At 34.1% G+C, this 27,655-nt stretch overlaps 1 protein-coding gene across 8 annotated transcripts in view; it reads left to right on the forward strand.

Moving 5' to 3' along the window:
• The window catches only part of NBEA (neurobeachin), a 680,233-nt gene that overhangs the window by 49,013 nt on the left and 603,565 nt on the right, over positions 1 to 27,655 (forward strand). For 7 of the 8 annotated variants that reach the window (XM_070520525.1, XM_070520517.1, XM_070520519.1 and 4 more), the window contains exons 2-6: positions 13,968 to 14,199; positions 17,781 to 17,881; positions 18,121 to 18,216; positions 25,758 to 25,879; positions 26,871 to 26,997. In XM_070520525.1, coding sequence (XP_070376626.1) covers positions 13,968 to 14,199; positions 17,781 to 17,881; positions 18,121 to 18,216; positions 25,758 to 25,879; positions 26,871 to 26,997 — 678 coding nt within the window. Of the gene's footprint in view, positions 1 to 10,135; positions 10,235 to 13,967; positions 14,200 to 17,780; positions 17,882 to 18,120; positions 18,217 to 25,757; positions 25,880 to 26,870; positions 26,998 to 27,655 lie in introns of all 8 variants that reach the window. The other variant, XM_070520524.1, reaches the window with a different exon arrangement.

Here is a 27,655-nt window from a genome sequence, read left to right on the forward strand (position 1 = left end):
TAATTTCCATATACCTTTTAGAATCTTCTTGTGAATTTCTAACAAAAAGTCACAATTTTGACTTGGATTGTTTAAAAATTGGGGTGGAATTAACATCTTCCAATCTTTGAATATGGTAGATTTCTATATCTGTTTAGGTTTTAGTTTTCTTTTCTCTCTTTTTAAAAAAGAAATCTTGGGCGCTGCCTCTTGGCGTAGTGGTTAAGTTCAGTGTGCTCCACTTCAGTGGCCCAGGGTTCACCAGTTTAGATCCCAGGTGTGGACCTAGCACCACTCATCAAGCCATGCTGTGGCAGGTGACCCACATACAAAGTAGAGGAAGATTGGCACAGAGATTAGCTCAGGGCCAGTCTTCCTCAAGCAGAAAGGGGAAGATTGGCAACAGGTGTTAGCTCAAGGCTAATCTTCCTCACCAAAAAAAAAAAAAAAAATCTTTGCAATGTTTTGTAGTTTTAAATGTACAGACCTTACAGATATTTAGATAAATTTCTTTCTAAATGTTTCATGTTTTATGCTATTTTAAAAGATACTAGTTTTAGTTTTAATTTATTGTTCTAATTATTCTTTGCTGATAAAGAGAAATATCAATTTTTGTATATTGACCTTAAATCCTGAGACTTAGTAAAATTCTTTATTAATTTGGAAAGTTTTGAGTATATTCCTTAGGGTTCTCTCTGTAGATGATTATGAGGTTTGTAAATAAAGATAGTTTTACTTTTTCCTTTCCAATATGTATGCCATTTATTTATTTATTTGTTTTTCTTAGCATTTGGATTGGCTTAGACATCCAGGATAATGCTGAATAGAAGTGGTTGGAAAGGACATCACTGGCTTATTCCTGAAAAGCTGTAGTCATTCACCATTAAGTATGATGTTAGCCATAGAATTTTTAGAGATACTTTTTATCAGTTTGAAGAAGTTCCTTTATATTCCTAGTTTGCTGAAAGATTTTATAATAAATAGTTTTGAATTTTGTCAAGTGATTTTTCTCTATCTTTTGAGATGATCATATGGCTTTTGGCTTTTAGTCTGTTGATATGGTGAATTACATCATTTGATTTTTTTGATTGGTGAGCTAAATCTGCATTGCTGGTATAAAATGTACTTGATCATGATGTATAATTCTTTTTTTTTTTTAAATTTCTAGACTTCATTTGATATATATTTTGTTAAGCTTTTCTGTATCTATGTTCATGAGAGTTATTTTGCTATGGTTTTCTTTTCTCTGATATGTTTTTCTGGTTTTATTATCATGGTATTGTTGGCCCATGAAATGAATTCGGAAGTGTTCTCTCTTTTTAAAATTTCAGGAAGAATTGATGGTAATTCTTTCTTAAGTAATTTATAGAAGTTATCTGTGAAATCATCTGGATCTGGGGTTTTGTTTGTAGGATGGTTTGTAACTACAAATTTAATTTCTATAATAGACAAAGACTGTTTAGATTGTCTATTTCTCCTTAAGCTGTGGTAGTTTATATCATTCAAATAATTTGTTCTTCATTTAAGTTGTCAAATTTATAGGTATGAAGTTGTTTAGAAAAGTCACCGATTATCCTTTTAGTCTATGTAGTATCTGTAGTGATGGTTCTTTTATTTGTGTTAATGCTAATTTATATTTCTCTCTAGCCTTTCCCAGGTCCCCCCACCCCTACCCCATCCACCACCCCTTTAATTCATCTGGATAGATAAATTGAAGAACCAGCATTTGGTTTCATCATTTTTCTCTTTTGTTTTTGCTGTTTTTAATATCTTTAACTTTTCTCTTGTTTTAATTATATTTTCTGTTTGTCTTATTTTAGATATAATTCATTCTTCTTTTCTAGTGTCTTAATTTGGAAACTGACGTCATGGATTTGAAATCTTTATTTGTTAGCATTTATAAATTTCCCTGAAGCACTGTTTTAGTTATATCAAATTTTGACATGTTGTGTTTTCATTTTTATTCAGTTAAGCTTTTTTTCTAATTTTTTTGGTGATGCCTTCTTTGACCCACAGGTTATTGACAGCAAGTTTCCAGATATTTTGGTATTTTTTTCCTGATGTCTATTTTTTGCTGATTTTTATTTTAATTCTCTTGTGATTAGAATTTTATACTTCACTGAGATTTGTTTTACAGCCCAGGGTATTCTCATCTTGGTGAAAATTTGATATGCACTTGAAAAGAGCATGTTTTTTGCTGTTGTTGGATGGTTTTATATGCCTCCATAACAATTAGGTCAAGTTGTTTGATAACGTTATTTAAGTTTTCTATATCCTTATTGATTTTTTTGGTCTATTTAATGTACCAGTTACTGAGAGAGGAACATTGAGATTTCCAACTAAAAATGTAAATTCGTCTATTTCTATTTTCGTTTGTTTAAGGATTTGCTTCCTGCTTTTTTGAAGCTCTCTTATTAGATGCATTCATGTTTAGGATTGCTGTGTCATTTTGATGAATCAGTCCCTTTCTCCTTATGGAAAGTCCCGGGTTATTTTTCTTTTATGAAGTCTACTTTGTCTGACATTGGCTGATATAGCTGCACAATTTTCTTTTCAGTTGTCTTTGCTTGGTGTATATTTTTCCATCCTCTTGCTTTTAACTTGTTTCTTTATAATTTTAATTTGAGATCAACAAACTATAACCCATATACTAGCCGCCTGATTTTATAAATAGTTTTCTTGGAATACAGCCATACCTTGCCATTTATGTATTGTATGTGGCTGCTTTCAAGTTACAAATGCAGAGTTGAGTAGTTATGATGGAGATCATATGGCCTGAAAGTCTAAAATCTTTACTATGTGGCTCTTTAAGAAAGTTTGCTGACCTCTATGATTTTTTTTTTATATATACATAGATGTGGTTGGATTTTGCTATATATTATACATTCTTGTAATCTCTGCCTTTTAAATGGTGATTTTAGATTATTTACATTTACTGTAATTATTAATATGGCCACATTTCAGTTTGCTATCTTTGCATTTTATCAAATCTCATTTTTTGTTTTCCTTCTTCATGTCTGATTTTGGATTAGTTGAATATTTTTTGTGATTCTATTTTACTTCATTTATTTATTTTTTTGAGGAAGATGAGCCCTGAGCTAACATCTGCCACCAATCCTCCTCTTTTTGCTGAGGAAGACTGGCCCTGAGCTAACATCTGTGCCCATCTTCCTCTATTTTATGTGGGACGCCTGCCACAGCATGGCTCGACAAGTGGTGCATAGGCCCACACCTGGGATCCGAACCAGCGAACCTGGGGCCACCGAAGCAGAATGTGTACACTTAACCACTGTGCCACTGGGCCGTCCCCATGATTCCATTTTACATCTACAATGGATTTATCAACTGTACCTATTTGTTTCTTTAAAATAATTTTTTTTAGAGGCTGGCCCAGTGGCATAGTAGTTAAGTTCATGTGCTCCGTTTCGGTGAACTGGGGTTTCTGAGTTCAGATCCTGGGTGCGGACCTACATACCACTCAACAAGCCGTGTTGTAGCAGCATCCCACAAACAAAGCAGAGGAAGATTGTCTCAGATTTTAGCTCAGCGACAATCTTCCTCAAGCAAAAAGAGGAAGATTGGCAACAGATGTTAGCTTAGGGCTAATCTTCCCCCCCAATAATAATAATAATAATAATTTTTTAAAATTAAGACTTTTAACTTTTTAGAGTAGTTTAAGGTTCACAGCAAAATTGAGGGGAACTTACAGAGATTTCCCATATAAACCCTGTTCCAACACATGCATAGCCTGTGATATTATTGACATCCCCCACAGGAGTGGGACATTTATTACAGGTGATGAACTTACATGGATACATCATAAAATCATTCCAAAGCCCATAGTTTACATTATGGTTTACTCTTGGTGTCATACATTCTATGGATTTGACAAAAGTATAATGACATGTATCTGCCCTTATAGTGTCATACAGAGTATTTTCACTGCCCTAAACATCCTCTGTACTCTATTTATCCCTCCCTTCACCTGCCCCTGGCAACCACTGATCTTTTTATTGTCTGCATAGTTTGGCCTTTTCCAGAATGTCATGTTGTCGGAATCACACAGTTTATAGCCTTTTCAGATTGGCTTCTTTCACTTAGTAATATGCAATTAAGGTTCCTCTATGTCTTTTCAGGGCTTGATAGCTCATTTCTTTTTGGCACTGAATAATATCCTGTTGTGTGGATGTACCATAGTTTATACATTGACCCACTGAAGGACATCTTGGTTAATTCCAAGTTTTGGCAATTATGAATAAAGCTTTTGTAAACATCCTTATGCAGATTTTTGTGTGGACATAAATTGTTAGCTCCTTTGAATAAATACCAGGAAGTGCAATTGCTGGATCGTATGGTAGGAGTATGTTTAATTTTGTAAGAAACCACCAAACTGTGTTCCAAAGTGGCTGTACTGTTTTACATTTCCACCAGCACTGAATGAAAGTTCCTTTGCTCCACATCCTTGTCAGCATTTGGTATTGTCAGTGTTCTTGATTTTGGCCTTTCTAATAGGTGTGTTGTGGTATCTCGTTATTGTTTTAAGTTGCATTTGCCTGATAACATATGATGTGGACCATCTTCTCATATGCTTATTTGCCATATATATATATCTTCTTCAGTGAGGTGGCTGTTAAGGTCTTTGGTATTTGTTTCTTTTTTGCATTTAGTGTTTTTTCTAGAGTTTACAATATGCATCATTAACTTATCACTCTTCACCTTCAAATAATATATCACTTCAAGTATAGGGTAAGAGCATTTTAAAAGTTTGCTTATATTTCTTCTCTCCTGACCTTTGTGCTCTTGCTATTATTGTTTTTACTTCCACATGTATTATAAATCCCTTAATACATTGTTATTATTTTTGCTTTACATAGTTGTCTTTTAAAGAGTTTACAAAATGGAAAAAAAAGTCTTTTGTATTTAACAACAGACTTAACAATTCTGGCATTCTTAAATTTTTTATGTTGTTCCAAATTTCCATCTAGGATCATTTTCTATCTGCTGGAAGAACTTACTTTAATATTTCCTGTAGCAAAAGTCTGTGGGCAGTGAATTCTGTCAGGTTTTATTTGTCTGCAAATGTCTTTGTTTGCTTTTATTTATGAAATGGATTAGGGTTTTCAGTGTTAGGTTAGGAGTTAGCATTTAAAGGCATACAGTGGTTGACAATCAACACTTTAAATTTTCACTTCATTTTACTCCTCATTCGGTTACCAGCAGCCAGATATACTTATAATATCTGTTTGTTCTAGTCATATAAAGCAATTATAAAAGTGGTTATACTGCTTTTCATAAACTACATGTTGTTTAAAATCTGTTGTAAAGAAGGCGCTTATTGCGTGATAGTCACTCCCTTTGTTTTCTCCTTCCTTCCCTAGAGTGTTTATGGTCTGTATTTGTGGCAGCATTTGTTACACTCTTGGGTATAGTTATTTCTATACCACAGAAAGATTGCCAATGTGAATTGCTTGCAGAGAGGACTGGTGTGAAAGAAATGGGAAACAAGTAATTTTCTATTTTTCTTGCCTTAGTTTGTCAGCTGGGTTTAGGATATTAACTTTTATTATGTTCATGACCAAATTGTACTTTCCTGTTATTTACTAAACACTTATATAAAAATCATTTATTATGCATGCTAATGTTTACTGGCATATCTTGAAGGTTAGATGACTGGTGGAGGTGTATATTTATGTCTTGAGGGTGCTCTATCTGGTATTGATACACTTCTTAATTCTTTATGCTATTGATAAGAAAAGACAAATTCTGATACTGATACTAGCTTTGGGACCTTGGGTAGGTTACTTAACTTATGCTAACCTCAATTTTCTTGTTTTAGATATTCATCTCACAGAGTTATGAGAATTACATGAGGCTATATACATAAATTACTAATACTTCAAGAGCTTTATAATTTAGATTATCTGCTTTTAAAAGTAATTTGTTTGGCCTACAGTAAAAGACATCTGTATACTAAGAGAAAGAAAACAAAATGTAAGCAGGAAGACAATAGAGGAAGGAGATAATCAAGACAAATTTAGTTATCAAGTTTTGAACATTAAATTGATTTTTTCCCACAGATGGGTCATACTTTCTTGTTTCTTTGCATGTCTCATAATTTTTTGTTGAAAACTGGACATTTTGAGTACTACAAGGTAGAAACTCTGTAAAACAGATTCTTTCCCCCCTCCCTTGTGTTTGTTGTTGCTATTGTGGGTGGTGGTGGTTGTTTGCTTAGTGACTTTTCTAAACTATATTCCTAAGGTCTGTGCTTTCTGTCATGTGTAGTCATCGAAGTCTGTGTTCTCTTAGTTTAGTGGTCAGCTGATGTTTTGACAGAGTTAAATACTCAGCGCTAAGGACGGGAAAAAGAAAGGAAAAAAATACTTCTGCATCTTTGCAGATTTGCTCTGTGTTGGGTCACTCATTCAATGCTTAGTGAGGCTGTTTACAACTCTGCCTGAGCTTTTACTTCCAACTTGTATAGAGCCTAAAGGCCAGCTACAAGTGGAAGCTTAGGATCTTTTCAGGCCTCTTCTGAACATGCAGCCTACCCTGGGCATGCATGTAGCTTTCTTGATTCCCCAGTATACATGAGAGCTTTAAAAAGATCTTTTACCCTCACATACTACCTTTCCCTACATCTTCCTTCCTAGGCTTCCAGGTCTGTCTATTGCTTGTCTCAAGTGGTGTCTCTTGCCCCAGGCTGCTGCAGCCAGTATCTGTGTCTTTAAATGCTTTCAGCAAAAGTGTCCTAGGCCCAGTGATGTTCTGAGTTTGGTGAAACAGAATTCTTTGTGCCTGTCCTTGAGGGAGATGCCAGACAGGTTGAGACGTGCAACCATAATTCTTTGAGAATAAGGTCCCTACTGCTTCCTCTGGAACTAGCAACCCTCATCACCAGTGGAGGCTGCCATCCTCATGACTGTTCCCAATCTGGGATGTGGGCGATTGTGGTGGGGCAATGTTTTCACCACAAAGTAATAGCTACTTCTTCACTGAGTCTTCCCCTGGTTGATGTAAATCTTTGACTTGATTCCAGAATTCTTCAGAAGTTGATTCTGACAGTTTTTGCCAGCTCATTAGTTTTTTAGGGAGGTCATAGCTCTGGAGTTGCCAACTCTGCCATGTTTTGGTGATGTCACTCGCAACATTCTTTTTCAAAGGAAGGTGTTCTAAACTGATTTCACTTGAGAATAATTAGAAACTGGAAGTGAAATATATTTACGCCTGATTTTAACAACTAAAAATTGTGTATAGTGTACTTAGTGTCTTATTGAATCAAGTATACAAGTCTTCTGAATTTTGCCTGTGAAACCTTATGTGTTTTCCAAGTTGTAATAGAGGAAAAAGTAAGGCAACTGAGGGGTGTAAACAAGAATGAGAAAACATCTTCTTTGGCTTTGTGATCATTCCTGGAGCATTAAAAAAGTTATATAGCAATAAGATCAATTAATTGCTGAAGGAGAAAAGTAGAGTACAGTAGAAAGTCTGGCTTACAACTTTATGACCGACCATGAGTTAGTAAAGTGTGCCTGCCTGCCTTCTTCCCTTGCTCCTGTCCTCCTATCTTCCCACATCATGTTAAATGTTGAATAATTTTCATGGGCTTGGGCAGTGTGCTAGTGGTATAGATATAGTGGATAATTAGATAGAAATGGTCCTTACCCTTACAAAGCTTATTGTAGTGTGGAAGATAGAAATCTGTAAACATCTTGATATCATGCAATGATTGCTTTGGTGTGCATGGGTTGTAATGGGAGTTCAGAGAGAGGCCATCTTTGTGGGTTCTAGGAAGGCTTTCTGGATTAAGTGATATATAAACTTATATTTGGAAGTTTAATGAAAGTTAACATTTAAGGGTTGGGAGAAAACCCTATGTCATGCAGAGGGGGTAACATATATGAAGAGTTTTAGATGAAGTGAGAGATGACATTGCAGACACGTTCCTTATAACAGTAACTAGAAAATAGTAGAGGAAACTGAAGCTGGAATGTTAAATTCTGGCATTATAAGCAGTGTTATCTAGTTTAGAGTTTAGCCAGAAGAATAAGTTGCAGAGAAATCCAAATGTTTAATAATTGTCTGGTTTGATCTAATTGATAAGCACTGAATTATCCCATATGATCCTAACTAATAATCTAAGATTTCAAAATAAAGATATTTAAAAACTATGTACTTAAAAAATAAGCAAAAGATGCTTAAATTGCTAGTAATTATAAACCTTAGTACTTTGAGAAGACAGTATTTTCCCAAGTCAGCATTTTAAAATTTTTAAATTTTTCCTTCTTCTCCCCAAAACTCCCCAGTACATAGTTGTATATTTTAGTTGTGGGTCCTTCTAGTTATGGCGTGTGGGACGCCACCTCAGCATGGCCTGATGAGCGATCCTGGGTCCGTGCCCGGGATCTGAACTGGCCAAACCCTGGGCCACTGAAGCAGAGCATGCAAACTTGACCACTTGGCCACGGGGCTGGCCCCCTCAGCATTTTATATTACAAATTTTTATATAGAAAATTTTATTTACTGTATGTAAATAAAAGCTATTTCTTTAAGAAAGCTCAGCTATGATATTTTATATAAATTCGCTTATGACTGATTCTTGAGTAGGCAGCACATTGTGGATGGACCACTCTTCTTTACGGTGGCAACACTTTTTAGAATTTTAAGGAGAAGGCCTGGAGGAAAAGAACACCCTTAACTGTGCAAATAGGGTGTCACAATGACATGTTCAGATTTACAGGAAGTCTCAATTGATTTATAAATCTCTTTTATACTGTGGTAACAGTGATTTTAGCTTTTTTTTAATTTAGCTTTTTTAGCTTCATTGTGTTACTTTCATTGCGTTTTAGAATGTTTTCCTTTGAGGTGTTTTTTTTTTAGTATTTATTGCTAATTTTCCTGTAATGTAACCTTCAGCATCTTCTTTCTTGCTGACATAACTTTAAATAATTTCATTGTTTTCCTTTATTGTGATTTACTACCTCTGGATGTTTCATTTCTCACCCACAGAAATCATTTTGTCTTTCCTCCTTTTACCCCTACATTGTTCATAAAATGCTGACTTCTACAAAGAGCCCCTGTGACACAGCTCGTCTGTGTTTTTAAGTCTACACCTCTGACTTCATAGCAAGGTGTTTAGGTGCATTTTCTAGTAGATTAGAATCTTGGATCTGCCACTTACTTATGTGTGACCTTGGTCATATTGCTTAATCTCATTTATCTGCACTTTCCTTCTGTGAGAACAGTTATGCCTTTTCCTCATAAGTTTGTTAGAGAATTGTTTAAATGATAAAGCTGATTGTTTCTACTTTTTCATACATACGTTAGTTGATAAATATTGAACCACCCATTTATGAGTGGAGAATAAATATTTTCCTGATCTTGGAATGATAGTTTCATAAGCAGTTAGCCACATTAACACTAATGTATTAAAAGTTATAATAAAGATTAGAAAGACCATCTGAAAACATAGGCCCACTCTACAACATCTACAATAAATGCTTTTAGGACTTCTGGCAAAGAAATCAGAGAACCATAACTGTAATCTTTTGTAATTGAACGATATGTAGAAAGGGACATTGTTTTTTCAACTGTGAAAAAGATGGAAGCTTATGTTTCACATAACAGAGCCTGATTGTTAGAGTTACACATATTAATTGTTAATTCCTTTGAAAGCAGACTATTTTTTTTTTTTTAGGAAGATTAGCCCTGAGCTAACATCCACCGCCAATCCTCCTCTTTTCTGCTGAGGAAGATTGGCCTTGAGCTAATATCCATGCCCATCTTTCTCTATTTTATATATGGGATGCCTGCCACAGCATGGCTTGATAAGCAGTGCGTAGGTCCATGCCTGGGATCCAAACTGGCAAACCCTGGGCTGCCAAAGCAGAGTGTGGGAACTTAACTGCTATGCCACTGGGCTGGCGCCAAAAGCAAGACTGTTTTTGATACCGACTCAACACAAGATTGACATAAGGGAAGCCATATTGTGGAAAAAGAAACCATATTGTAACTTTGAATGACCTTTGACTAACTAATCCAGCTGGATATGCACCCTCCAGGAGATCCACCTGCTCTGGAGATTTTATGACCCCTGCTTGTGCATGTACCTCCCAGCTTCAATAAGACAATAACTTCATTCTTTTGTGTTCCTTAGGAATGTGATGACCCTTGAACAGAGAGTCTGTGCTGGTAGCCATCATCAGAGAAAACTGAAAGATCTGATGTGGTGACTCCCACTCTGTAACACCAGAAGGTCAACATTCCTAACCCCTCCTCTGTAACCCGCTGGCCTATTTAACTGCTTCAAGATTCCGTGCCCCCCTTAAGATGGTTCTTTTGGACATTGGTCGGCCATCTTCCCTATTGCTAGCAAGCCGTAATAAAATGCCCTTTCTCTGCCACCATCTTGCCTCTTTTTTTTTTTTTTTTTTTTTTTTTTAAAGATTTTATTTTTTCCTTTTTCTCCCCAAAGCCCCCCGGTACATAGTTGTGTATTCTTCGTTGTGGGTTCCTCTAGTTGTGGCATGTGGGACGCTGCCTCAGCGTAGTCTGACGAGCAGTGCCATGTCCGCGCCCAGGATTCGAACCGACGAAACACTGGGCCGCCTGCAGCGGAGCGCGCGAACTTAACCACTCGGCCACGGGGCCAGCCCCACCATCTTGCCTCTTGATGAATGGCTTTTGTCTTGGTGGCAAGCTGATGGTACCCTTTGTGCAGTAACATTTTTTCTTCCCACTGAGCCCATCTCTCTTATTTACACATTCCATAATTGTTGTTGGTCACACCAGAGTCTACTAAATGCTTACAACTCATTTAGGAGATTAATCTAAAAAATTCTTCAGTGTGCTCCCATTTCAGTGTATGCTGATTTCTTACACAGATTTATTCAGAGGCTCATAGGCTTAAACCTCAGTATCTACTTCTATTTTTTTTTTTTTAAAGATTTTATTTTTTCCTTTTTTCTCCCCAAAGCCCCCCGGTACATAGTTGTGTATTCTTCGTTGTGGGTTCTTCTAGTTGTGGCATGTGGGACGCTGCCTCAGCCTGGTCCGATGAGCAGTGCCATGTCTGCGCCCAGGATTCGAACCAACGAAACACTGGGCCGCCTGCCGCAGAGTGCGCGAACTCAACCACTCGGCCACGGGGCCAGCCCCTCTACTTCTATTTTGTTAATCAGTATGTGTTCACATCATTGGTTTTCAAACCTGTTTATTTCTCTCTATGATTCACTTCTAGAGAACATTTTAGTTGCAAATCACTGGTCTTCAAGGTTCATCTTAGTGACAGAAGTCAGTTGGACATAGAATAATGAATAAGTAAGCAGTTCTTTGATTAGACCATGGCATGGTGAAAATGGTGTTTTAGTTGATTTTGATTCATCTATAAGTAATATCTAAGATCGTTCATGATCCACAATAATTTAGCCCTTGCTGGAAACATAAGACTTAAGCTGGCCGCTTCATGGTACTTTTAGATGTACGTGATCGGGTGAGTACATTTTTTAGCTCAAAGCTGAGGTTATAGGAGAACTGAAATAGCTAACTTTAACTGAATGCTAACTATATGTCTGACTTTGTTCCTACGTGCTTATAACCCAGTTACTTTATTTAATCCTCACAACAACCCTATTAGGTAGGAACTTTTTATTCCCTTATTTAGATGAAGTAACTGAGGCTTAGAGAAGTAGCGTCATTAAGGTCACAAGTGAGTGGTACAACTAAAGTCTGAATCCAGGAAGTCTGAATTCAGCGCCTCTCTCTTAACCACTTGTGTAGCTATTTTTTTAATAAACCGGAAATAGTAAGAGGAGTTGGAGTTTTTTCATACACAGAAGTAAAACCACCCTTTAACCAGAGAGAATATCTAGGTCAGTAGTTAGCATAAGGGCTGTTTCTTATAAAATTGAATTTTGGAGCTGTTACAGTGAAAAATATACACAGAATATAATATTTTACAATTTGAAAATATTTCGGTTTTAGGGGCTGGCCCCGTGGCCGAGTGGTTAAGTTCGCGCACTCCGCTGCAGTCGGCCCAGTGTTTCGTTAGTTCGAATCCTGGGCGCGGACATGGCACTGCTCATCAGACCACGCTGAGGCAGCATCCCACATGCCACAACTAGAAGAACCCACAACGAAGAATACACAACTATGTACTGGGGGGCTTTGGGGAGAAAAAGGAAAAAATAAAATCTTAAAAAAAAAAAATATTTCGGTTTTAAATTCTTAAATTGTAGAGACTTTAAAAATATTCTTAAATGAGATTTTAGTGCTTATATGGACTTGTATGAAGACAGACTTACTGGGTTTTGAGCCTGGGTCTTCTATCTACTAGTTTTATGATCTTTTGCAAATTACTTAAACTTTCTATGCTTATTATTCCTTATCTGTAAAATGAAGGTAATAATAGCTTCTTTCTCATAAGGCATTGTGAGAATTAAATTATTTAATATACGTAAAGCACTTAGAATAGTACTAAATGGCATGTAAGGTTAGGTGGTGGCATTATTATTATTTATCCTATTTATACCATATCATGTCATTATCCATCCTTATTAATGAACATCTTTCATTGATGGAAAATGAATTCTACTTTTCGAATCTAATTTTTAGTCCCTATCTGTCTGTAATCTTATTTTTCCTTTGCTTCCTCTTTCTCAACTACTCACAATTTATGTCTTCGTTTATGCTTTATGTAACTTATAAGCAAACTTCATCCTTTTTTGGAATAGAGTGTACATACATGCATACATACATACACAAATCTTTATTCTTGGAATTTAGCACCTAATTAGTGCATGGGCTTTTTCTCGTCCATGGATATATCCCTAGTTCCCTTGAACAGTAAGTTCTAGTCTTTAATAAATAAAATATTTATTGATGAATGAATGAATGAATGACCTCAAATTTGTCGAGCGTTTTGTATATGGCTATTATTGTCTCCTAAATTTTCCATTATCTAGACCAAAAAGATAGCCAGTTTGTCAGTGTTCTTCTTTAAGAATGGTACTCATAACTGAATATAATAATTAACATGTGATTTGATCAATAGAGAATAAGAGTATCATTATACTATGTCTTTTATTCTGGGTGTGTCTATCACTATACTTAAAGCAGCATTTGAGAAGGACAGTCGTACCTTTGACTCATTTAGCACAATGTCACAAGTCAAATGTGTTGCCATTAAATCAACTTTCTTTACCAATTCACATCTTTTTTTTTTTAAGTATTACAAGATATTAGATATTTCCCTTTTAAACATTTTTAACATTGATTGTCTCATTTCAGCATTCACTGTAAGTTTGCTAGTATGTTTCATATTTCTTTATCTTCTGTATGGAGATTAGATCCAGCTATTTTTACTCTGTTACATCTCTTTTATTTGTCAGGTTGGTAATAACATTGCAAAAGAAAATGAATTTCATGTCTTAAAACTTACCCTTAGTGAACTCTGCATCTTCTGGTGATTATCACTTTTAAGAGCCAACTCCTTTTTTTTCTCCTGAGGAAGATTCACCCTGAGCTAAGTCTGTTGCCAATCTTCCTCTTTTTGTATGTGAGCTGCCACCAGAGCATGGCCGCCAACAGATGAGTGAACCAAAACTGGGCCACTGAAGCAGGGTACACCAAACTTAACCACTAGGCCACAGGGCTGGCCCGAGCTGAACCTTTTTTTACAAGAGTTTGTCCTGAATCCCACGCACTAGTCATATGCTCTATTTTGCTCTATTCTTCTAGATTTGAAATTGCCTTTTTTCATTTTTTAGAAAAATTAGATTTATCTTTGCTAGTTTTAATTCTTACAGCACCTTTCATTTATCTATAGCTTTCAAATTTTTATCAAAATTAGTTTTAGACTAGAAGACTTGACATTTTTTAATGTAGCCATATGCTTTCTTGCTATTTTAATGTTTGGTATTATTATGTTTTATTGTTACAGATAACCTCCCATGTCATCATTAGTTATTGTTCTTTCTGTTTATTTTCAGCTGGTTGGTGGAGAATTTGACTTGGAGATGAACTTTATTATCCAGGATGCTGAGAGTATAACATGCATGACAGAGCTTTTGGAGCACTGTGATGTAACGTGTCAAGCAGAAATATGGAGCATGTTTACAGCCATTCTGCGAAAAAGTGTTCGAAATTTACAGACTAGCACAGAAGTTGGGCTAATTGAACAAGTATTGCTGAAAATGAGTGCTGTAGATGACATGATAGCAGGTATGAGGTTATCTGACAGGAAAGTATAACTTAAATGTTTATAAATATTCATGTACTTCTTTTTATATTCTATAAGTGATATAGATTTGTTGAAGCTACCTTGATTTGAAATAGATAAATAGAAAGGTATGGAAAATTTGCCTTTTATATTAAGGGAAAATCTGAAGAATGGAAAGACAACTTCTTCTGTATTAGACAAACATAATTACTAATTTTGCTTTTCCAGGTTTTAGAAAATCTCCGTTACATCAAATAAGTGCTATGAAATCTATCAGAAAAATAAACAAAACCTTTCTATGTAGTATTTATTTAAGCCTTTACATAATTAAAATATTACAATACATATTATAGTTCTGTATAATGAACATTTTACCAAATTCTCCAAGCTCCATGCCCTTCAATATGGCATATATGAACTATGACAGGAGGTACTAAAAGCCTTAGAATAATCATATTGTACTTTTTGGAAGTGTCCATTTTACTTTGTTATTTTTTTGAGAAACTTTTGTATTAAAATAGAGCATAAAATTTGTTTGAAATTGCAAGATAAGAATATCAATATTTGTGCTTATTATGTGTTATTTCAAGTAATTTTGAAATCTTTGATTCTTCTCTACAAATCCTTTACCTCTCTCCAAGTTCAGTAGAAATGTTTTGAAAGGTGGTCCCAGAGCAACAGTTATTCCCAGAAAATTAGTTTAGAGTTTGAAATAGTGATTTTCTTAAGCCATGAATCTTCAACATAAGTTTCTTCTGACATAAAAAGGTTTTCATGATTCTGAAAGTGCTAACATGAATCCTTACTATACTATATCTGATCCTTAAAAGTAGTGTAGATTCCAAAGAAACGTCTATAATATTTGATTTATGCATTTAATTAATTTTAATATTCATAGAACAAAACATTAAACAAGAAAGAATGGAATAAAGAATAGGTTAAAGATTAATGCTTCTTAAATTTAAACAATATTTTTAAAATTGTTTTTCTTATAGAGTTTATTAAAATATATAGAGATAGGTGACATCTATCTCTATTTAAAATGATTTAACATTCTCTATGTTGGTTACTAAGGGTTAACTTGATGAAAAATGAGTTTCAAACTTAAAACATCTTTTTACCAATTCTGTAAATTCTAGCATTGTTTGACAGGAATTTATTTGTATAAACTTATATGTACACATGTTATGTAGAACATCATGTGATCTTTGAATCCTTAAATCTAGCTTTAAGCCCTTAAATTTTTTTTTTGTAAATAAAGTAGCTACCGCTTTATAGAATGTACTTTAGAAATGAGCTGCAATTACTTACATAGTAGTTTACTGGTACGTAATTCATGAGCATTGAGATGTAAGGTGATAGTAAGTGTGATAGTACCCCAGAAGTTTGTATCTTCACATTTTCTATTATATAAAACTACTTAATTCGTTTTTCTTCTCAATAATAATAATACCCACAACACAAAACTTCCACTCTTTGTTATTTTAATAAGCATTGTGTCATAAAAATATCTGTATCTTGCTTTTTAGTAGAGAAATTAAAATTTAGATTAAATACTAGTGAAGTACCAGTAACCACCAAAACACCGCTAAGTTTTCACTCTGAATGTTTTGTAGTTTGTTAAGTTCAAAGAGATACTTTTCATTTAATGTGCAGGTGTCATTGGAAGGTAGTTAAACGTTTATAGTAAATTGATGAGAGAGTTTCATAATCTTAGCGTTTTTTCTCCTCTAAAAATCTTGTTGTACAGAAAAGAAGAACTGTTATAATTAAACTGAGCTTCTCGGTTATATGTACAATAAATAAAAAATTATAATTATGTAATTAAATACAATTTTTATTGATCACTTTTTGTGACATACATAGGAGATGAGATAAAAGTTTGGAAATAGAAGGTCAATTTTTTAAAAATGTGTTTGTAAGTAAACCTTTAAGAAATCTTTTATCAAGGTTGCCATTGCAGTTAATTGCTTAAAATTGCTTCATGTTAACTTAGGGTTTTAAGATGCTTGATTTTTATCTAGAATTCTTTCTTAGAAACAGATCTTCTGACTAATATGTAGTAACTAGGAATATTTTTGCTACTTGAATGATGAAACATTTTATTTCATTAAAAGATCTCTCTTGGGGCCGCCCTGTTGGCATAGTGGTTAAATTCACATGCTCCACTTTGGTGGCCCAGGGTTCTCAGGTTCAGATCGCAGACGTGGACTTAGCACTGCTCGTCAAGCCGTGCTGTAGCAGCATCTCACATAAAATATAGGAAAATTGGCAGCAGATGTTAGCTCAGGGCCAATCTTCCTAACAACAACAAAAGATCTCTCTCAAAAATGGCATATCCACAGTCACAATTTTATCATAGGATTGCTTACTTATTGTGGCATCAAGTAAGAATTAGTCAATTATTTATTGATGAAAATAACCCTATTAAATTTCTGTTTTGAAATACATGCATAATAAATAATTTTAAATTCTCAAATTCCAGCTATTAATCTGTGATATTGGATAATATACATTATATGATCAATAGCTAGTTATTTGAACTTATCCTAAATTTTTTATCAACTGATGATAAATTGTTTAGAATGTATATTGTGTATTGATTGTAATAATTTATGTAGTATCTTTAATACTGTGGAAATGCTTTAGAAATTGAGAAAATGAAATATAAATATTTAGACGCTTAATTCCTTGCAAAGAATGATTGATTGATAGAGGTAATAACTCACAATATCTACAGATGAGAAAGTAATCAGGGACCAGAGATTAAGTGTTTAATTTTTCTTATTATTTTGTGACCTAACATGTCTCTTATATGCACACAAACACATTAACGTAATGGATTTCACTAGTAATGTGTTTAAATGATCCTTCCACTTAGAGACTACTGGGTAAGAGTGAGGACTCTGGAGCCATGCTGCCTGATCCTGGCTCTCCCTTCTACTCGAGTGTGCTCTTGGGCCATGTGATTAAGTTTTCTATGCCTCACTTTCCTCGTTTTCAGAAAGGGATTAGAGTACTTACCTCATAGGCTTGTTATGAAGATTTGTGAAGTTAATACATGTAAACCACCTGGAATAATGCCAGGCAAGGAGTAAGTGCTCAAAATTGTTGGTAATGGGCCAAGGAATATTTCAGGAATATATTTTATTAAGCAAAGATAATTCTAAAAGGAAATATGGTCAACTCACTTTTTCATTTGAAAATAACCAATTTATAATGTTAAATTGTTGTACCTTTGCATATTTTTGCCTACCTTTCCCTGCATACAGCAGATTTGTATGTGTATGGTTGTGTATTCTGGGAACTCATAAAATCTGTTTTATACCTTTGCTAAGGAAACTTAATTGGAATGGTAAATCTGATAGGGAAAAATCCTAAAATTCAAATATAATTTTTTTGGTTATGTGATGACTTAAAAATTGTTAATTGAATGGCTTTTCATGAGGTCATTTAGCTATATTAGATATAAATATATATGTAGAAATGACAATTGATAACTCTTACTCTTTCAAAAAGCATATTACCTTGACAGATGGCAGCTCATGACTAGAGTTCAGAATAACTTTATTTTCCTTTGAAGATCTTCTAGTTGATATGTTGGGGGTTCTTGCCAGCTACAGCATCACTGTCAAGGAATTGAAGCTTTTGTTCAGCATGCTTCGAGGAGAAAATGGAATCTGGGTAAGCTGTGGTCAGAGGGAAAAGTATTCAATATCAGTGCATTAATACTTAATGTTCAACACTTTATCTCTAGAGAGCTATAAACTTGAATTTGTGATGGAAATTATTCCTCGTAGAGTTTAGTAAGTAATTTCAAATTAATTTTCTCTCTAGTTAGAAAATAGTCCAGTGGCTAACGTGATATTTTAGATATTTTTACTAAATTTGTACAATGACTTTTCTTTTTCTTGTTTCCTCAGCCAAGACATGCAGTAAAATTATTATCAGTTCTTAATCAGATGCCACAAAGACATGGTCCTGATACTTTTTTCAATTTCCCTGGTTGTAGTGCTGCGGTAAGTTTTAAATACATGTGTTTATTTTTATTTATTTATTTTTAAGTCAGCTATATTAAGGTGTAATTTACATACTACGAAATTTACCAACTTAACAAGTACAATTTGATGAGTTTTGAATAGTTGTGTAACCACTACTACAATCATGATTTTGAATAATTTCATCATTACCAAAAATTACCTTGTCTTTGTTTAAAGCCAATACCCTCTCCTCAGCCCCTGTTCCTTGCAACCTCTGATTTCTTTTGTGTTTCTATAATTTTGCCTTTTCTAGAATTTCCTGTAAATAAAATCATACAGTATATAGTCTTTTCTGTCAGGTTTCTTTCACTTAACATAATGCCTTTGAGATTATCCATGTTGTAGTTTATCAGTAGTTTATTCAGTTCCTTTGTATTCTGAGTAATATTACATTTTATGGGTATACCACAGTTTATTTATCCATTCCCCAGTTGATGGATATTTGGGTTTTCAGTCTTTGGCTATTGTAGATAAAACTGCTATGAACATTTGATATAGGCCTTCTACAGGCATTTTTTCTTATCTCTTGAGTAAATACATAAGAGTGAGATTGCTGGGTTTTATGACAAGTGTGCATTTCATTTCATGAGAAACAGGCAAATTGCTTTCCATAGTGAAAAATTTGAATTCCCATCAGCAATGTATGAGAATCCCAGTTGATCTGTATCCTGGACATTGTCTTTTTAATTTGAGGCATTTAAATGGTTTTGTAATGGTATCTCATTATAGTTTTAATTTTATATCACCTCATCACTGATGATGTTGAGCATTTTTTCATGTACATATTCCTTTGTGATGTTTGTGTTCAAATCTTCTGTTCTTTTAAACAAATTTCATTAGTGGTTGTCTTAATATCCAAAGGGTTCATTATATATTTGGGATATAAGTTAATTTGTCAGATATGTATTTGGCAAGTATTTTATCCCACTCTGTGCTTGTCTTTTTATTTTCTTAACAGAATTTCTCAAAGTACAAAAGATTTTAATTTTGATGAAGTCTGATGAAAATTTCTTTATTTTGTGGCCTATTCTTTCATAATCTTAGAAATCAGTATAAACCAAGGTCACAACATTTTTTTCTCTTACACTTTCTACAAAAAGTTCTGTTGTTTTAGCTCTTATATTTAGGTCAATGATCCTTTTTATGTGAATTTTTAAAATATGGTATGAGGGAAGCTTGGAGGTTAAGTTTTTGTTAGTTTTGCATATGAATATCTAATTGTTTCATAACCGTTTGTTGAAGAGACAATGCTCTCACAGTGGATTACCTTGGCACCTTTCTTGTAAGCTGACTGGCCATGTTTGTGTGGTTCCTTTGTCCTATATTTCTATTCTTATGCCAATATCACATGGTCTTTATTATTGTAGCTGTACAGTGGGTCTTGAAATCAAGTAGAAGTATAAGTACTCCAACTTTGTTCTTCGTATAAAAACTAGTATTGTCTATTTTAGATTGTTTGCATTTCCGTATATATTGTGAATAAACTTGTCAAATTTTATAAAAAGCTTGCTGTGATTTTAATTGCATTGTGTTAAAACTATAGAACGGTTTGGAGAGAATAGATATCTTAACATTATTGAATCTTTCAGTCCGTGAACACAGTATTTCTCTCCCATTATTTAGTTTTCTTGATGTTTTTCAGTGTTTTCTAGTTTTTAGCATGCAGGTCTTAAACATCTTTTGTTAAATTTATCCATAAGTATTCCATATTGTGTTTTACTAGTATATAGAAATGTAATTGATTTTTTTGTATATTGACCTTATGTCCTGAGACCTTGGTGAACTCGCTTACTAGTCCTAGCAGTTTTTTAAAAGATACCTTAGGATTGCTTACAAAGTTAATAATTTTATCTGTGAATAAAGCCAATCTTATTTGTTATTTTACAGTTAGTATGCCTTTTTGTTTCGTTTTATTGCCTTATTGCATTGGCTAGGACTTCCAGTGTAACGTTTAGTAACAGTAACATTCTTGATTTATTCTCAATCTTAGAGAAAGCATTAAGTATTTCACCATTAAGTATGTTATTAGCATTAGGTTTTCAGACATGTCCTTTATCAGGTTGAGGAAATTCTTTTCTATTCCTGTTTAATGGGAGTTTTTAAATCATCAGTATGTTGATATCAGTATTGAATTTTGTCAAATGCTTTTTCTGATTTTATTAAAATGATGATATGGTTTTTCTTCTTAATCTTTAATAATGTGGTGAATTGTGATGATTGATGTTTCAGTGTTAAGCCAACTTTTGCATTTCTGGGACAAAAACTACTTGATCACTGTGTATTAACCTTTTCATATACTGCTGGATTTGATTTACTAACATATTGCTAATAAATTTTATGATTACTTTTATGAGTTATTTGGGGCTCTATTTTCCTTGTGGTATCTTTTTCTGGTTTTGATCTTAGGGTTATTCCTCATAAAATGAATTGAGAAGTATTCGTTTCTCTCAATTGAAGAGTTTGTGTAGAAATGATGTTATTCTTAAATCTGTGCTAGAATTCACTATTAAAGCCATCTGGACCTGGAGTTTTGTTTATGAGAAGGTTTTAAACTATGAACTTAATTTCTATAATAGATACAGGAAGGTTTTCTATTTCATTTTGAGTGAGCTGTGATAGATTATATCTTTCAGTAATTTGTCCAGTTAATCTAAGTTGTTGAATATATTGTCATAAAGTTTTTCGTCATATCCCCTTATTATCCTTTTAATGACTATAGGATATGTGGTGATCCCTCCCCTTTCATTCTTGATACTGGATTTTTTTTCCTAATCAGTCTGACTGGAAGTTTATCCATTTTGTTGTTCTTGTCAAAGAACAAGCTTTCTCAGTCTGCTTAATTTCATCATTTTTATCTACATGGTAGAATTGTAGAAAGTATGTGTTGTTTTTGGCTAGAAGAAGTGGTTTTGATTTCTGGATCCTCTAGTTCTTTTCTGTGGAGGACTAGTCCCGTAATGTTTCTCGACTTACTTTCATGTAACACGTTAGTACTTTAGCATGGAATAGGGTTATTGTGAATCTGTAATGAAATAATATACCATTTAAACACTATATAAGTTGTAGAACATCTTGTAAGTATTTGTTGTTCTTTGGTTATTATTGGTACTTAAATATCCTTGCAATCTCTCATTTCATCAACCATTCTCCTAAGTTTATATTTTTCCCCTTAATATTTTCTTACTAACCTTTTTTTTTAAGTTCCAATTTCCACTAATTGTGAAATCAAAATAGGAAAGTGAAAAATTACTTTACAGATGAAAGTTGTCATTTTGCATATCGGATTGTTAGGGTAGAACACATATAAAATGTACATTGTGGTACTTAGAAGGGAAAAACCTTCACTGCCTCTATTTACATATATATATAATTTTAATACATTTTTTCAAAACTGCTATTGATCAAACATTTGGTAGACCTCAGTCTAAGGGATGGGAAAGAAGAGCAAAGTGTTTTGACAGAAATATAAGCAAGATACTGTCTTATTTATGAATTAGTGAAATTTAGCTAAAACAGAGTGAATAACTCTGTTTTAGTAAATTGTCTAGTTTGTCTCAGTAAGGTTGCAACTCATCCTGTTTTTGGCCATTTGACCATGAATTGCTTGAAACCTGTGAATATTTTCTGTCAATATGTATCACATTTTACACACATACACACACACACACACACATTCACTCACACACAGTTTTATTTATGTGTTGTTAGTAGTTATGTTTGATTTGTTTTTGTTTAGGGGATTTTGATGGACTTATACTATTTACTCCCCCTTTCCTGGTTTTCCCTGCATCACTCATTTTCATGAAGAGTAGTTTGGATCAAGGGTATGTATATTTTATATAGAGGAGGGAGCAGGGAAGGAACTAGAACCTTTACAGCCATTATTTTATTTGAGCATACGAGCTATATAAGATAAATGATATTATCATTGTTACATCAGCTCAAGAAACTGAGCCTCAACAGTATTTTTCAGGGTCGCAAATCAGAGTCACAACTTGAACCAAAATTTACCTGACTTTAAGTTCAATGTTTTATTTAACAACAGATTGGCTTATTTCCAGGCATGTTACTTCTGCTGTTGAACTGCTGAAAAATTCAGAGAGTAGCTGATTTTAAAATCCTTACCATTACAGTGTTTTTGATAGTCTGCTTCTGGATGAGCATGAACCAGTGGCGGCTTAGTAACTAGAGCATACAGAACCGCTACTCATAGCAGTGCCTTTGGATGACTAAAATTATGACACTGCTTACTTTCCCTCTGAAATACGGTATATACTAGGGCTCCTGAACTGTATTTTGTGTTGTGGAGATGCCTCTTTCTGAGCTGTGCTGCCTCCCTCCATATGAGCAATTTGGTAACATTTACTCATTCAGAGAGCTAATTGAATTCTATAGAGTGACAGATGTAAGATGGCGTTTTATATGCTCTGTGACCTTTATGGATATACTGTTTAGATTTGCCTTTCATGATTATCATCTATTTCGTGAATCTGCTTAATTTAGGAAGTAGTGTATTTTTCTATTCACTGAAATAGTTTACTGAAAGCACCCTATCTAACATCAAATTTGCAAATTACATGTAATTTGCAAATTGCAATAGATAAGAACTTAGATTTTGGGATCAACTAGACCAGGAGACAGTGAGAGATATGGATTTTGGAGTCCTCTGAACTCAATGGACACAATGAGGGACATCCAATTGTGGGTAGCAAAATATTGTAGAAGGAAATATGAAGGAAATGTGAAGGCAGCTTAAATCCAAAATCACAGAAGTACTGCAAAGGACATGGCATTAACACCATGGGATTAGACGAAAATATAAGGAATCCAGGAAATGGGTGATGAGATCAGGCACAAATGATTTGGAAGTGAATGGGCCTGGGTTCCACATCAGTCAGTACCATATGAAGTTAGCATTTGTGCATTAAGGGAGGATGTATGTATTAGTTTAAAAGAGATGAAAAGGCTAGGGATGCCATGTACAATGTATAGAAGGCTTTGGTTGGTACTTGAGTAGGAACAGAAGGTTGAGTACCCTCCAGAAATGAGAGATTTCAGGTCCCTAAGTCATTTATTCTAGCTGTTGTACATTAAATTTAAAAGAATATCCTTGAGAAAAGGTAACTGTCTTTTTGAAGAGATTGGCCATAAGAAAGATCCTTATTTATCTGTGGAATTATTGAAAGTCCACAATGAAACAGAAGAAATGCTATTTTAGAGCCTTTCAGGTGTTTGGTATCAGTTGTAGCAAGACAAAATGCTGTTATTATTTCATTAGCACTCAACTTAGGCTTTTCTTTTGTAAGATTTTTCCTTTTTTTTCTGTTGTATTTTGGTTCACTAGTGTTGGCAACTGTATGTATGTGATTTAGGGTTCTCTCAGTCCTAACATGGGGATAATAACAAGTGATCTCTTGGACCATGTGTCTTTTTCTTGGTGGAAGAGTACGTCTGGAAAACTTGAAGGGCAGCTTGTCTCAAATTCTTTCCTGTATCTCTTAGTTTAATGCAGTGTTTAAGTTCTAATTTAGGGCCCAGTAGACTGGGTGATGAAACTGATGGTGCCGAAAGTGCTCAGGGCATTGGTTGGGTATGAGAGATTGCACGGGTATGTGGAGTAATGGGGGAAAAGGAAAGTAATAGGCTGCACTCCTGAATGCTTTCTAACGCTCCAATGGCAGTGCTGTAATGAGCCCCTGTTGCTGATGTAAAAGTGCACTTGGGTATTGTGGTCTTGGCAAAAGGTTGAAAACCATGAATCTAACCCTGTGCCAATTGTGTTCCACAGGCGTTAAGAACAGAGTAACAAATTTATTAAATAATTTATACAATTCCATAGATTCACTTTACTATTCAATGTCCTCAATAAATATTTCTCCTATTTGCCTTCGTACTGTGAAGCAGCTATAGGAAGTGAAATCTGGTTTGGTGACATTTATAGAGTTATTAACCAGCAGTTAACTTGGCAAGAATTGTATTTTACTAACAAACAACATTAAAAAATAAAGTATAACATTTCACTTTTAAGCAGTTAAGAAAAGCTATATTGACAATTATACTGCCTGAACTAATTGCTTAAGCATTAAAATCTGAAAAGACATCGTATGGGAAATTTTTCTTTATTTTTAGGATTTGATTCTTTATTTGGGATTGTATATATGTGTTTGTGTTTGTGTTTTATTTTTATTTTTACAGCAAGCACTTATAAATCTTTGCCACACTCAGATTTTTCATTGACTACATATTGAATGTTTTCTATGTCTTAAATCACAAAGCTGGGAGTATAAATTATATTCCATACTCTTGGGGAACTCTAATGGGTAGACATATGCAAAAACAGCTTGGTACAATAACCTACTATAGATTTAGGTACTAAGTGCTATGGAAGAAAAACAATGAAAAGAGGAACTAAGCTGGGATGAAGTCCAGGAAAGTTTCACAGAAGAAGGACATACTAGCCTGATATTGAGATATAATTGGAATTTTGCTGGAAAAGTATTTTGAACAGAAGCAAAATCATGTACAAAAAGGGGAGCTGTAATGGGACAGGTAGAATAGTTGGTATGTTTAGATATATTTTGGAATGTGGCATAAGGCAGTAGAAGAGAAGATTGAAAGAGTTTGTTGGATAGTGTGTGTGAAGTGTGTTATATAACATGAAGAAATTCAAACTGTATGTGCAGAGGATTTTTAATATGGAAGCTATATTAATTTGAGAAAGGTCATTATCAGAAAGATGAAGGCTCTCTTTGGGGGAACAGATCAGCTATAAAACATAAAGGTAATTATTTTCTATGTGAAGGAATTTGGGTAGCTCATAGGAAGATAAATCTGTTCAGATATTTCTTGCCAGGAAGTCAAGTAATTAACCACTTTCTCATTTTCTCCTTAGAATGGCTGGGATTTTTTGGTTTTTTTTTGGTTGCTATTATCAACTGAGTTCTGTATTATTCCTTTCTTACTTAGGAGTGGATCTGAATCCTCTTTGGTCGTAAATTTCAGTTGTTAAGTTTCTGAATAATATGTCTCATGCTTGCCCTCCTTTGTTTCAGTATTGTGAACATTATTTCTTAATACTTTCTTTAATATTGATTCCATTAAAATTCTCTAACAGTTGTTTTTGGATTTAAAGATTCAGCCCCCTTTAATCAAATGAAATATTACTGAAAACCTAAGATAAATTCATAGAAAACAGAAAATTCTGGGGCTTATGTATAAGAGACTGTATATTGGTCAGACTGGAAGAGGACTTCTTGGAGTACAGTCTGAAAAGTACTGTGTAACCTAAGATGAAACTTCATCAACTGAGCAGTATTCGTAAAGGCAATGTTTCTCTAGTCAACAAATAATATTTATAGATTATTTTAATAAGATAATAGTTGCTACTTTTTATATTTGTCCATGATTTTCTGAGATTGGTACCTTCATTGTTTTTGAATATGTAAAGGGCATATTTGACTTTAGTTACTATCACATCTTCTTTAATTGATACTTTTGTATCTTTTTTTGTTGCCTTGTAGGCAATTGCTTTGCCTCCTATTGCAAAGTGGCCTTATCAGAATGGCTTCACTCTAAACACTTGGTTTCGTATGGATCCATTAAATAACATTAATGTTGATAAGGATAAACCTTATCTTTATTGGTAAGTAATAAAATTAGTACTTTTGTGTTGTGTTTCAATTTTATAAATATGTAGTCATATTTAGTGTCAAGGCAACATGTTAAATAGAATATGTATAAGTTAAAACTATAAAGGCACAGTTAAGTCAATTTATTTTATTTATTTTTTGCTGTTGATTCTAGGCCACTTGCCTCACTATTTTCTTTTTTTTTTTTTAAAGATTTTATTTTTTCCTTTTTCTCCCCAAAGCCCCCCGGTACATAGTTGTGTATTCTTCGTTGTGGGTTCTTCTAGTTGTGGCATGTGGGACGCTGCCTCAGCGTGGTCCGATGAGCAGTGCCATGTCCGCGCCCAGGATTCGAACCAACGAAACACTGGGCCGCCTGCCGCGGAGCGCACGAACCCAACCACTCGGCCACGGGGCCAGCCCCACTATTTTCTTTTTTTTCCAGATACAGTTTAAGAGTCAAGGGTTATAGTCCTTCTCTGTTTAGTGTGCATCAATATAGATATTTCATAGTTACATCTTTTTTCTTTTTTTGACTAAAAATATAGTCCTTTGCTTGGTTACCTACATTATTTATCCAACTTAGTTCTGACTTTTTCTTTTGTAATTTGTAAGCTATTTTCAAAGATATAGGAGAATCAGAGAGCAAGTTGATTTTGAAAACATTAACTATGTAAATGATTTCTGTATTTGCTAGCTCCAGGTGGTCTTGAGGTAGATAAAATATACTTGGTAGGCTTTTGTGGGCCATTAATTTGTTTTTATATATTTATGATATTTAAATTGAAATTTTTAAAGGTTCTATAGTCTTTTCTTTTCTCAATTGTAGTTCATTCTTTTAGTTGTATGTTTTAGTCTTTATTTGGTACGTGTAATACCCCTTCTACTCTCTAGGGAAATAAGTTTTATTTTTATAATAATGTTTTATCTTATTTACATAATAATCCTTAGATATAAAGTTTTTTGTATCAGAGGATATTATACTATTCTCGGTTTTCTTTACAGTTTTCGTACTAGCAAAGGAGTTGGTTACTCTGCTCATTTTGTTGGCAACTGTCTAATAGTCACATCACTGAAGTCCAAAGGGAAAGGTTTTCAGCACTGTGTAAAATATGATTTTCAGCCACGCAAGGTAGGTCTGATTAAATATTTCTGTTGAGAATGACACAATTCACCATTCCCACTGTCTTAGAACTCACTTATTAGGACTTCTGTAATATTCTCATTTATTGGTTTTCTTATGATTCCTAATGCTTTTCTCTTATCCTTGTCTTCATTTTCTTTCTACTTTTATATCTTACTTTTGGCATATGATCAGACCGTTGATAATCTTGCAGTGTCTGTCTCTCTCACTCTCTCAATGTCTCTCTCTTGCTATGCTCTGTTCTATGTCACTCTTTCAGTACATACGTATTGAGTATTCACTAAGTAGCAGACATGTTGTAGGTACTGGAGATATGACAGTAAACAGAACAGACAACATCCCTGCTTTTATGGAGCTTACCTTTTTTCAGACATTTTATTCAGTTTCATGATAGCTTTCCACTGTTATATCTCCAGAGCTCTATTCTTATATTCTTATCTCCCTATGAGGTGTTGCCATGTGGATATCTTTCTGGTCCTTCAACCTCAGAAAATGTAACACTGAATTTGCCGTCTCTAGTCCCAAGTCTGCTCATGTTCTTAGGTCCCCTGATTTGGTTAAGGGTGTACCATCTTCATAATAGTGGGGACTTGAGTCAGCTTTGTTCTTCATTCCCTTTTTGATCTTTATATCACTTCAGTTTTCA

Source organism: Equus asinus, chromosome 11 (genome assembly GCF_041296235.1).
Source record: "Equus asinus isolate D_3611 breed Donkey chromosome 11, EquAss-T2T_v2, whole genome shotgun sequence".
NCBI lineage: Eukaryota > Metazoa > Chordata > Mammalia > Perissodactyla > Equidae > Equus > Equus asinus.